At 40.3% G+C, this 13,685-nt stretch overlaps 1 protein-coding gene across 8 annotated transcripts in view; it reads left to right on the plus strand.

The window, feature by feature from the left end:
- The window catches only part of L3MBTL3 (L3MBTL histone methyl-lysine binding protein 3), a 123,372-nt gene that overhangs the window by 36,840 nt on the left and 72,847 nt on the right, over nucleotides 1–13,685 (plus strand). For all 8 annotated transcript variants that reach the window (XM_003827644.6, XM_003827643.6, XM_057302591.2 and 5 more), the window contains 5 exons: nucleotides 110–194; nucleotides 2,464–2,555; nucleotides 4,760–4,864; nucleotides 11,107–11,242; nucleotides 13,084–13,175. In XM_003827644.6, the coding sequence (XP_003827692.1) occupies nucleotides 110–194; nucleotides 2,464–2,555; nucleotides 4,760–4,864; nucleotides 11,107–11,242; nucleotides 13,084–13,175 (510 nt within the window). The remainder of the gene's footprint in view (nucleotides 1–109; nucleotides 195–2,463; nucleotides 2,556–4,759; nucleotides 4,865–11,106; nucleotides 11,243–13,083; nucleotides 13,176–13,685) is intronic.

Consider the following 13,685-nt stretch of genomic DNA (forward strand, 5'->3'; position numbering starts at 1 on the left):
AAAACTGAAGAAAAGAACAACAGAAAAAGTGCTTTCTGACAGCTCTCTAACTATTCACTGGTGCCAATTTCTTGAACTTTAAAGTCATAATTTTCCTTTCTTTTTGTAGGAGAACAAACAAGATGTAAGAATCCTGAGGGGTTCGCAGAGAGCACGGAGGAAAAGACGAGGGGATTCGGCTGTATTAAAGCAGGGTGAGCTGATGAAAATAAAGTCTTACTTGTAACTTTATGAAATTGGAAATGGTTCACACAGGTGGAAATTTTAGTCATGCCACTTAAAGTATTACTTCAGGATTTTCTTTGATTCAGTTTGGTCAAAAAAGATTTGAGATTTTGAGGATAAGGAAAAAAATGAAAATTCATAACTTTCAAGTGGTTTCAGGGTAAGCATGAGAACTGTCTTCCTTCCTTCCTCCCTTCCTCCCTCCCTCCCTCTCTCCCTCCCTCTCTCCCTCCCTCCCTCCCTCTCTCCCTCCCTCTCTCCCTCTCTCCCTCCCTCTCTCCCTCTCTCCCTCTCTCCCTCCCTCCCTCCCTCTCTCCCTCTCTCCCTCCCTCCCTCCCTCCCTCCCTCTCTCCCTCTCTCCCTCCCTCCCTCCCTCCCTCTCTCCCTCCCTGTCTCCCTCTCTCCCTCCCTTTCTCCCTCCCTCCTTCTCTCCCTCTCTCCCTCCCTCTCTGTCTCCGCCTCTCCCTGTCTCCCTCCCTCCCTCCCTCCCTCTCTCTCCCTCCCTCCATCCCTCTCTCCCTCTCTCTTTCTCTCTCTCTCTCTCTCTGTTCCCCTCATCAAGTAGGTGTTTCCTGCCTCTGCTTCTCTATAAAACCTCTGTTCTTGTTCATTTCCCACAGTTTTAGGTTTTTAATGTTCCCTCTCAAAACATGAGCTCCTGGCGTGGAACCTGTTTTTTGCCTTCTCTTTTCATCTCTTCTGTCTTCTTTTCCCTTCCCTTCCCTTCTGTCCCCTCCCCTTCCCTTCCCTTCCCTTCCCTCCCCTCCCCTCTCTTTTCGAGATGGATTCTCACTCTGTCACCCAGGCTGAAGTATGGTGGCGCAATCTCGGCTCAGAGCAGCCTCCACCTCCTGGGTTCACATGATTCCCCTGCCACAGCCTCCCAAGTAGCTGGGATTACAGGTGTGCACCACCACGCCTGGCTAATTTTTGTATTTTTAGTAGAGATGGGGTTTCATCATATTGGCCAGGCTGGTCTCGAACTCCTGACCTCAAGCCATCTGCCCGTGTCTACCTCCCAAAGTGCTGGGATTACAGGCATGAGCCACTGTGCCTGGCCCTTTTTTTTGTTTGTTTCATTGTTCCTCAGGCAGCATTTTATTTCCAGGAGGAAACTGGCCCTGAAGCCCTTCCCTTTAGTATTTGTCTTGATGTACTTTTCTGCTTATTCTGTGTGGACCTTGGGTCACTTCCATAGAGGCCCTGGGGGATGTCCCCCACAAGGCTCTATCCCCTTGCCTGCCTCAGCTTGCAGCCTGCACAGTCAGTCATACTGTCCCGACAAACCAGGGCCATGAACCAGGTGCTTCTCCTCAGTGCCGGGGTGCATTCTAGCCTTGTTCTGTTAATTCCTCAAAAAACTGGAAATAGCCCCACCTGCCCTAGGCACACAGCTTAACTTTTGTGTCTTTTCAGAGATGACCTTCTATTTTACATCACTGAGATGAAGGGTGTAAGTTCCTCAGTTCCTCTGCACTCTGCCTCCAAATGTCTGTTTCTTTCACCATCATTTCCCCTGCCCTTCTTTTTTACCCCAGATGAACTTCCAGGCCCCTGGCTCTTCTGGGACCTTGTTCCTTCAGTCACATTTTTTCCTTAAGTTTTCCGATTCTTTTCTTCTCTTTGTATACTCTACCTTAGCCTGTTCCAGTCTCATCCCCAAAGTACCTTTCTCTCAGCTTTGCTACCCATCAGGCTATTACATTTTTCCTTCATTTCCAGTATTTGTCAAATTAATCCAAAATATATAAAACTAATATTAACTGCCTCTATTATTTTTATCACTTATGTATTCTTTTTGCACCTAAAAATCTGCTTCTCACTATACTGATTGTTTTCCTTCCTTTTCAAGATTAGCAGCCACTCAATGCACTGGCCTTTCCACAGTCCTCAACTTCTTGATCTCTTAGGGAACATTTTTTGAGCATCCTGCTTCTAGAAGCTCTCCCTTCCTGTAGCTTCCGTGGTAGTGTTTTGTTTTGACTTCCTGCTGTCTTCTTCCTTTATTCTAAGTACTTCCACTTCCATCTTCTACCCTCCTCACTGTAGGTGCAAACCACAGTTCACTTTTTATCTTGGTTCTTGGGAAGACGAGCCAGGAAGAGAGACAGAGATACCAGTCCTGGAAGTCAGAGAAGAGCCAGGCAGAGTATCAGTCAGGGATGTGTGAGTTCACAGATGCATCACTGCTGGCTTAGATTTGGAAATTCTGTCATTTCAGTCTTGCTTGCCTTTCAGGTTTGCCTCCTAAAGGAAAGAAAGCGTGGTGCTGGGCATCCTACCTGGAAGAGGAGAAAGCGGTGGCAGTGCCGGCGAAGCTGTTCAAGGAGGTACGGGCCCTTCTAGAGACATGATCTGTAAGGGCGCAGGAGCTGGGATACCAGCCTGAATTACGATTGTTGTTTCCACTGAAATTTGACTTGGGATCATTTTCTCAGCATACAGTTTTCATGCGTGTGTTTATATGGAGGGCAGTGAACACTGACTTGTGCGTACCTCCCATGTGCCACACATGTGCTACATGTGTGGGTGCACACTGACACAAGTGTGCTCTTCTCTCTCAGCATCTTATGGGCTTGCGATCATGAATTTTAACAGGGATACTAATACTACCACGAAAAACTAGCAGATGAAGAAAAAATGTTAGGAAATTTCATGTCAACATTGTGGCTTTGAGAGATTAAAAATGAGTTACTACGATTTACATATTATCACAGCAAAACATCTAAAAATGGGTCACTATATTATATTAGCTGTAATAAAAGTGTTTTATCATAAGTGATTTAAAATCAGTTAACAATATAGATATCAGATGTAGTTCTGAGTAGCAGTTGATGTCCCTGGACTAAACCAAGAGTTGGGGTCCTGGTGTGGTGGCACATGCCTGCCTGCAGTCTTATCACTTTGGGAAGTTGAGGCAGTAGGATCACTTGAGGCCAGGAGTTCGAGATCAGTCTGAGCAACATAGTGAGACCCGGCCTCTAAAAAAAAAAAAATTTAAAAATATAGCGGAGCGTGGTGTTCAAAGTTGCAGTGAGCTACAGTCCTGCCACTGCACTCCAGCCTGGACAACAGAGCAAGACCCTGTCTCTAAACAGACAAGCAAAACACATACAAAAAAACAAGGGTTGGTAAACTTTTTTGGTAAAGGGCCAGATAGTAAATATGTTAGGCATTTCAGAGCACGTGGTCTGTGTTGCAACGACTCAGTTAGGTCGTCGTAGCACAAAAACAGCCATAGAGAATAGGTAGACAATTGGGCATCGCTATGTTCCAGTAAGATTGTTTACAAAAACTCATGGTGCACTGGCTTTGACCCACAGACTGGAGTTTGCTGACCCTTGGTTTAAATTATTTCATTATATTTAATCGTGGTATGTAATTAATTTGCCATAGATATATTTTTATGTAGGTATGAACATAGCAAGCTTTTAAAAAGTGATGAATAGTAAATGTTAGGACGATTACATCTGCATTAAGAATATTTAATTTAAATATAGTAGTAATTACATATAAACTTGTTCTCTGTAATTATTTTCTGTAGCTTTGGTCCTTTAGAGAAGAGACTTTTTCACATTAAAAAAAAAGCTTAAATGTAGCTAATTCCTTGAATCAGTAATGAATGCATGTGATTCAAAATATAAAAGTACTACAATAGTATAAAGAATGTCTCTCATAGCCCTGCCCCCCAGGCACCAGATTTGCCTCTCCTGAAGTAACCAGTGTTACCAGTGCTTATATTCCCTTCCTGGAAAATTATATGTTCATATAAGCAATATATATATACACAGATCCTTCCCTTATGGTAACATATGTTGTATACTTTTTGGACTTTGCTTTTTTTGTTTAACTTGACAGTTTGAAGATGATTCTATCTGAGTCATGAATCTCTTTACCATTCTTTTATAGCAATACATAGTATTCCATCTTAGGCCTGTTCTGTAATAATTTACGTTCCTCCCTATTGATTTGCACATACATACATGTATACTTTCAAATCTTTTGCTATATGCTTTACTGAATAATCTTCTATACCAGTCATTTTTCACATGTGTGAGAATCTCTTGGACAATTTCCTAGAGTTAGAATTGTTGTATCAAAAAGAATTTTTTGATTGATTTTATGAAATTGCTAGAAGTTGTACCAATTTTCATTCTTCCTAGTGATGTATGCGTGTGTCTGTTTTCCTACAGCTTTACCAACACAGTGTTGTCCAACTTTTTAATCTTTATCAGCCTGATAGGTGAAACATATCTTAGTGTAATTTTACTTTGTATGTCTCTTCTGCATGAGGTCGAGCATCTTTTCAAATATGTAAAAGACAAAGGGTACATGGCATTACATTTCCTTTCCTGGGACCTATTTATAGCCTTGGTCCATTTTTTCAGTGGGTTATTTATTGATTTCTTTTTCTTTGGATTTTTAGAAGTTATGTATTTGGTTAAATAGTCTTTATTTTTAAAATGGTAACTATTTACATCTTTAAATAGGCTTTGGGATAAGGGACTAAAACTGCTGTCATTTTGCATTTTAGCATCAATCCTTTCCATATAACAAAAATGGATTCAAAGTTGGCATGAAATTAGAAGGCGTGGATCCCGAGCATCAGTCTGTGTACTGTGTCCTCACCGTCGCGGAGGTAAGCTTTGCCTCGTCCTTTATTTTTAAAATAAAATGGTGATTATGGGGATTTAAAATGAGGAAAAACTGCCATTGGTTGTATTTCATGCCAGGCATGGTGCTTACTGTTTTGTGTGCATTATTTCATTTAATCTTTTTAAGAATCCTGTGCATGTTGTGGTTTTTCTCAAGCTCTGTTGTGTAGGTTAGGGAACTGAGGCTCAGAGTGATGAAGTGATGGATATAAGACCACACAGCTTCAAAGTGGTAGAACCTGGATTTGAACCAGTGTCTGTCTGATGCCATAGCCCTTGCCATAAGGAACAGACCAACAGATACTTGTGTGTGTGTGTGTGTGTGTTTTTTTAGTATTTCAAGGTATCTCTGTGAAATTTTTTAGGAAAAAAATGACCAAGCCAAATATATGAATATATATCTCAGTCTAATATATTACTGAGAGTACTTTAAAAACTGTGACCACACAGCTTCAAAGTGGTCGAACCAGGATTTGAACCCATGTCTGTCTGATTCTATAGGCTTTGCCATACTGTGTTCCTTAACATAAGGAATAGACCAACAGATACTTATTTATTTTATTTTTTTTAGTATTTTAAAGTATCTGTATGAAATTTTTCAGGAAAAAATGACCAAGTCAATTATACATACATATATTACTGAGAGTACTTTAAAAAATGTGTTTCCTCCTGTGCTAGCCTTCTCCTTGCTCCCTCCCTTGAGCCAGAGGTATATCTATTTTAAAAATTCCTCCCAAAAGAATAAGATAGTCTTATGTCCTAGTTTGAGGTATTATACTATTCTTTAATTACCTAGTGAACTTGTAAGAAGGTTGGCTTCTGCAGAACACAGTACCATGTGCTGGATAATGACAGCCTCAGTCAATGATAACATACGGTTACATAGGGCATACTATGTGCCAGCGGCTAATCCAAGTACTTTTCATCTGTTAGCTCTTTTTTTTTTTTTTTTTTTGAGATGGACTCTCACTCTGTCACCCAGGCTGGAGTGCAGTGGTGTAATCTTGGCTCACTGCAACCTCCACCTCCCAGGTTCAAGTGATTCTTCTGCCTCAGCCTCCCGAGTAGCTAGGACTACAGGCACGTGCCACCTTGCCTGGCTAGTTTTTATATTTTTAGTAGAGATGAGGTTTCGCCATGTTGGCCAGGCTGGTCTCGAACTCCTGACCTCAGGTGATCCGCCTCAGTCTCCCAAAGTGCTGGGATTACAGGCGTGAGCCACCACGCCCAGCCCATCTGTTAGCTTTTATTAGTTCTCAAAACAACCTTTTGAGGCAGAACCCTTTCCCTCCCATTTTTCAGATGAGAAACCTGAGGGCATTGAGTGTTAAAGGAACTTGCAGCTTGTAATAATGTAATATGTAGTGAAAGGAAATAACTGGATTCTCTTACTCATATCAGAAAACTGTTGTGGAACATTTGTGTAGATTTTATTTACAGTGAGAATACTGACACTCTCAAACTTGATCAGACATTGTATGTTCTCTCCTTCCTGGACTCAAGTTTTTGTTAGACTCTTTTGAGTTGGAAGAGGAGGGTCAGAGTTTCTTGGTGGATGATTTGTGTTTGTCCTTTGAAGTGGATGATATTGCCCAGCAAGAGCGCAAGGCGTGAGTTGCTAGCCCTGAAGAATACCATCATGTAAGAGGTGGGTGCAGGAGAAAGAATAGAGCAGGATCCTGAAAAGGAACAGCGAGAGACAGAGAAAGGAACCAGGAGAGGGGCCTGCAGTAGGAACCAGGGAGAGCAGGCAGTTGAAGTGGAGAAGCAGCAGCAGTGTCAGATGCTGTGGTTGTTCTCAAGGAGCATGAGGGAATTGTGTCTTGCGCCACGGCAACTGGAGTGTTTGGGGACAGAATTGAGTTTTACAAAATCATTGTGAGGAAGCCATAAGTATAGACTGCTTTTGAGAAGTTTAGCTATAAAAGAGAAAGGGAATTTTTATGATATGTGTCTGTTTTTCAGCTTTTGGTTTTTGCAGATTTATTTTACCTCCCCTATTTTTTATTATAAAAGTAATGTTTGCTCATTATGAAAACTTCAACTATTAATAGTGTAAGAGTGCATATTAATAAAAGTCCTGTTTCAGATCCCCCTTCCTTCCTCCCATATTCCATATCCCAGAGAGCATGACCCTTAACAGTTGACTGTGTGCCTTCCAGATGTTTTCTCTGTGTATAAAAATATGTACTGCATTTTGTTTTTGACACACAGACACACACGCGCACACACACACTTTTTTTTTTTTTTCTGAGACAGGGTCCGTCTCTGTAACCGAGGCTGGAGTGCAGTGACGTGAACATGGCCTCACTGCAGCCCCAACCTTCTGGGCACAAGCGATCCTCCCACCTCAGCATCCCATGTAGCTGGGACCACAGGCGTGTACCACCTGATGCCCAGCTAAATTTTTTTTTTTTTTTTTTTTAGAAATGGGGTCCTGCAATGTTGCCCAGGTTGGTCTTGAAGTCCTGGGCTCAAGCAGTCCTCCCATTTTGGCCTCCCAAAGTGCTTCTATAACAGGCATGAGCCACCACACCTGGCATACATATTCTTTAAACATTGGGTAGTTCTCCATTTTATAGAATTGACTTTAATTCATTTAACTGCTCTCATATTGAACAACTGAGTGATCTTCATTTTTTCATTATTCAAAAAAAAAAAAAAAGGTCCAGTGAGCATCCTCTTACCTCTGTAAGTAGGTCTAGGATCTATCTATAGAATTGCAAGGTGAAAAGTATGGACATATAAGTTACATTTAAATTTTTGATGCTTATTGCTCCTTTTTATATTAATTTTCTCTTTTTTCTCTCCCTCCTTCCCTCCTTCCCTTCTTGCCTTTCTTTTTTTTTTTTTTTCTGTTTTTTTTCACCCCTTTGCAATGCAATGGTAAGATAACATAGTATTTGAATTCTGAAGAAGCCACTAGGGAGTAGAGTATTTGAAGATTCAGAGAAGAGGCCTGGGAGAAGATGGGACCCAGAGTATATGTGGAGATCCAAGTCTTAGGCAGAAGGAGGAGTCTCTTGCATTACAACAGGAAGGCGGAGCAGGAAGAAGTAGGGCTCGTGGATACAGAGAGGCTTCTCTGTTTGGAGGCACACATTTGGGAAACCTTCTTTGGGTTAGAAGGCAAATTACTGGCTGAGAGTGAGGATGGAGAAAGTGGGATTAGAAGCTGAAGGAGAAGGAGGGGGATTTGAAAAGACCACAGTGAAGAATGGGAGAGGGAGTTGGACAGGACCATCTAGGAGAATTGCTAGGCAGTGGCAAAGCCCAGCATTCAGGTGGAGTTGATTTTTGTTGGTCCATTTTCATTATTCGCAGTAGTTACGCTCCACAAATTACCTTGTGTGGAACCATTGCTCTTAGGGGAAATAGAGGGTTAGCTTCCTGTGAGCCTCTGGTCACATTTTTGTCTACTGATCAGTGTGTAACCTTGTTTTATGTGTGTTTCTGTTTAAAGACACCTCATTTAATGTATATTGTTCATTCATTAAAAATTGAACTCACAAGTAAGAGCACTATCACTCCTGCCTGATGAAGCTTATCTAGCACAAGTATCTTCTCTGTAAGGCAACATCACAACCTTTTGGCACTTAGGGACACTAAACAACACCTCAGCACTATGTCAGGGGCCATTTTAAACTGTAGCATCACCCAAGAAAAGCACAAAAATGTAGAACATGTGGCACTAAATGGACCACACAAAAGACACTTGTTCCCAGTACGAGAACTGAAACAGGAAGGTAAAGCGCCTTCTTGATTGACTTCAGCTGGGAACATGTGTGTTGAGTGACTCAAAAGTGTTGTCAGTCTGTGCATGTCCACGAACACTGCGAGTATTATTTTGGGGTTACAAATAAATTGTAGCAAGTAGATGACTTCACAAATGTGGAATACAGTATGTGAATAATGAAGACTGGCGGTATGTCATTTTTTCCTTCCCATCACCATTTACTAGACTTGGTTAGTGGAGACAAGATGGATACCTGAAATGATAGAATGTCACCAGGCAAATATTTTGCAAAGGATATCAGGGCAGAAATTTTAAAATGTTGGCAAGAAAATGTTTTTTAAATGATTGCTAGGAAAGGAAGGCTTGGGGTGAGGAGAGCTGCTAGGGAGGAAGTAGAGGGATCAGTGTGAGACTAGAGTTTCTGTTGAGATTGAGGAAGAGGCATCTGGGGGTAACTGGGTTTGCAGACTGGAATAGGAGTATGTGTCCCAGGGTTGGATTTTTAAATTTAATACTAAGAAGCAGAGCAGTTCTTGTTGGGGACTAGATTCATGGGAGTGAGGGCTTGAAGTAGAGAGGAAGGGAGTCAAAATGCCAGGGTATTGGATAAGTCTTCCATATGGATGACGAAAGTACTCAGATGGAAAGGAAGAGAATAAGCCAGGGCTAAGTGTTTGGGTGGTTAGCATGGGGGAAGAAGAGGAGGAGAGTTGCTTCAGCCACATGGCTCGAGCCTCGGAAGGGGAGAACTGGCCTAGGATCCATGGTGTGGTGGGAGGCAGCAACCCGTCCTGTGTCTATGGGAGGTAGAGTTGGGAACATGAGCACCCTTGGGGAAAGGCTTGAGAAGGACGAGCTAGGTATGACTGTGGGCAAGGAGGGTGAGGATGTAGGAGATTGTTTCTTAAAGCATAGCTTTCCGGTGAGCCTGAGATAGAGACTATGGGGAGAACAGAGAGAGCTTGGCTCAAGGGAGCAGAAGCTCAGAATGGTGTGCCCACAAGGAACTAGAGGCTGTAAGTTACTAAAGGGCTGAGCTCTTAGGATCAGCCAGATATAGCTGACTGTGAGAGAGAAGAGAGAAGCAGCCTTCTTTGCATGGGGTGGCTGTAGGGAGTGGGGGTAGCTCCTGCTTTACTTGAGAGATTGTATTTCCCAGGGATTCCAGTCTCAGCTGTATGGAGAGACTCTGTTCTCTCTGGGGGGGAGTCAGCTTAGTTGTAAATTTGATGTATGTGGTATATCAATACATTCTAATTGAAAAAATGCTGATACATAAGAGAAAATATTAAAAGTCCATCATTCCCATTTTGCCCCTTCCTTTTCACTACCACTTCCTAGAAGAAATCATTATTAACATTTTGGCAAATATACCTCCGGACTTCTTTTTACTATGTGTTTACATATGTATGCATATGTGTGTATATTAATGTATGTATATAAACGCATATACTTATGTATATGTATACACACATAATACACATATGTATACATAATCATATACCCATAAATACATGTGGACCCCCACGTCTAATTTTCTCATAAACTAACTCATTCTGTGTTATGTGTTCTACCACTTGAATTTTAACTATATGTTTTAGAGAACTTTCCATGACAGTAACTGTACAGCTACCTCACTATTTGAGGATTGATTGCCCTGGCTCTGCACTCTGGTCTAAGTTCAGCATTCAGGGTTCTGCAGCACAGACACTCCTGGAGCGGGTAGAGGTCTGGCGTGGTACGTGTTTCTACTTGAACACATCTGCTTGTGTTAGTGGGAAGAAGTCTGAGGGGCTGAACCTTCTCTCTAAGAATCCAGGGCAGGGTATGATCCACCTCAGGTCTCGTAAGCCTATATGACCTTCTAAATCAGAATGTCTCTAAGTAGGGCCCTGTAGGCATATGTATGACATGTGTTATACAGAGTACATTCTTACTAGCATTCTTAGGAGCCTGTCTCATCCAAGTAATAAACTAGGAGAGACGCTTTTCTTTCTTTCTTCCAACCCAGCTTTGGTGGAGAAAAAAAGATTGACTTCTGTGCATATGCACCAGCTGTGGTCTGCAGCCTTCAGTGCAGGGCAGACCGTCCACTCTGGGGCCATGCTAGAGCTGAGTGTGCTGTGCTGGTGTGCCTTCCAGCTTACCCTGGGGACACATCTTGGTACAACATAGGGAGTGGAGAAAGGACCTGCACTTGTGGGATATTATGCTTTGCCCCCTATCCGTGTGCTTGTAATGTAACTGAGAATGTTGCCAGAATGCCACAGCTCAGCTCTTCCCACTTTAATAGCTTTCGTCTTTAGATTCTGGTTATTTGTTTAGTTGTTTTATTACTGTTAATGTGGGTGGTTTGATTAACATTAAGACTATATCATGCCTGGTGTCCATGTTTATTTTTGTGTGTGTGTGTATGTATGTGTATATATATATATATATATGAATATTCTGAGTTAAAAAAAATAATTCAACCTATTTTACCTGTTTCAGGTTTGTGGATACCGGATAAAGCTTCACTTTGATGGGTATTCTGATTGCTATGACTTCTGGGTGAATGCAGACGCTCTGGATATCCACCCAGTTGGGTGGTGTGAGAAAACCAGCCACAAACTCCATCCTCCAAAAGGTTTTGTCACTTTTTGTTTTATATTTTAAATTCAGTAAAAACTCATTTTCTTACATGCTGCATTAGAATTGTTAAGAATTCAGACTTTATGAAAATTCAGATAGGCACAAATTTAACCTTATTATTTATGATGAAACCACGTTTATTAAAGTTAAAGAAATAAAAGTAGAATCCAGCTTAGGAAAATAAAGTATGTTCATATGCTTATTTTCATGTAAAATAACATTTGCATGATACTCAACTTTGACTACAAATAATGTTTACCTGCAAATTTCTATTATTAAATACATACATCTTTGAAAAAACTGATTTGAAAAATTAGTTTAAATTAGTTTATATAACTAAGTTTAGTGTTAACTGGTTTAAACTAATTTTTCAAATCAGTTTTTCATTATATAGAAAATCCTGAGAAATTATGCTTGACCGTATAGATCTTAATATTTAGGAGATTGGCAAGAAGACTGTAACACTAAAAATTTGCTTAGGTGGGGGGTTGAACTCATAGCAATTACTTTTCTTATATTTGAGTATTTTATATTATAGTCCCCCAGTGATTTTCCTATTTCATGTTTATATCAAAGTTCAAGAATAACAGATATCGTCTTTTTCACTGTCTCCCTAAAGTATTCCCTAATTTTTTTTTGAGACGGAGTCTTGCTGTGTCGCCCAGGTTGCAGTGCAGTGGTGTGATATTGGCTCACTGCAGCCACTGCCTCGCAGGTTCAAGCGATTCTCCTACCTCAGCCTCCCGAATAGCTGGGATTACAGGTGCCTGCCACCATGCCTGGCTGATTTTTGTGTTTTTATTAGAGACAGAGCTTCACCATGTTGGCCAGGCTGGTCTCAAACTTCTGGCCTCAAGTGATCTGCCCACCTTGGCCTCCCAAAGTGCTGGGATTACAGGTGTAAGCCACCGTGCCCGGCCATATTTAGTAATATCTTATTCCCTTCTATTTCAATCATTACATTGATTTTTGTTTATGTCAAAAATTCAGGTTACTGGGTTGATATTTTTGGCCTGTCTCAGGACTTTAATGCATTAGCCATCCCTTTGTTTTAAGTGAAAAAATAATGGCAGCGTGGTATTTTCAGATAGCTGAAGGATTCAACAAAATAGCATAGAAAAAGTGAGGGTGAAGAAGAAAATCTGTAAGCCTTTTCACGAATTGATCTCTTATATATGGTAAATTATTAGCTGTTTTTTTCATGCTGCTTTCTGGACTTTAATGAATGTAAAATAAAGCATATTCGCAGATAAAATAAGATGCTCAATTTCCTTTTTAAAGGAAATGTTAACTTCAATGAAATTGTAAAAATTAAGGGGAGGACATTTCCCTTATTGTAATTTACCAGCATCCTTACTTCATAAACCTTAAATTGTCCTTCTTGAAGTGATAGGCCAAAAAGATTTTACCTGTTTCATTTCTATTATTTCCACCTTTCCACTTGTTCCTATAAGTTAGTCTTCCCAAAATAGACTAGGTGAGAGAAAAATAAAGAATTTTGACTATTGTAGTTCAGTATCTATACCGCTGAGGAATTCTACCTAAATACTGGTACAAATACCCTGATAATAAGTGTCCTGGGTATAATACATATTTGTTTCCTTATTCCTTTTCTTTATATCCATTACCATTCATTTAGAATTGGAAAATAATAATACAGTTTGTTGAAAATAAACATAGTCAAAATATACATAGTTATGAATTATGAGTTAAATTTTGTTTATTTAAAAAGTCATTTGATTGATTTTGGCATGTTAGAGATAAAAGTGGGACTGGAAAACTAAGTGTAAAATATTGTGGTATTTGAATCAGTCTGTTCATATGTGCTTACTCTAGGGTATAAAGAAGAAGAATTCAATTGGCAGACCTATCTTAAGACATGTAAAGCTCAAGCCGCTCCTAAGTCATTATTTGAAAATCAGAATATAGTAAGTACATAGGAAACACGTTTTCTTTCAAAGGAAGAAGGTTTTTGAGTGTCTCATAGGATCAATTACAAGTGATAACAAGGAACTATAATAAATTTTATTGCCTTGGTAAATAGAGTACTCTTATCTTAATTAAAGTTTAAAATTAGCTTAAAATCTTCATGAACAAATATGTTTTATAGCCATATTATGGTTGTCTCTTTTATTGCATAGTAGAAGACAAGATAGTACAAGATTCAGGTGAGATGTACAATTAAGATGCATAAAAAATTAAATTGGCTGAGATATTTTATTGTTATTATCACTTATATGGGAGTGCTGTTCAAATGGGATTCACATAGCCAGATGAAGGTAGCCCTGTTTCAGTTTACGTGTAGGAGGTCACTGGAGACTGTGACATATCTTCACTCTAGCTTATAGCTTTGTTTACAGTAAACAAAAACAAAATCTGGATGTGCGTGTCTTTTCTACTTCTTGACCTGTATTCCTGCTTTCCATAACATGTTCCTT

The sequence above is a fragment of the Pan paniscus genome, chromosome 5, assembly GCF_029289425.2.
Source record: "Pan paniscus chromosome 5, NHGRI_mPanPan1-v2.0_pri, whole genome shotgun sequence".
Lineage (NCBI taxonomy): Eukaryota > Metazoa > Chordata > Mammalia > Primates > Hominidae > Pan > Pan paniscus.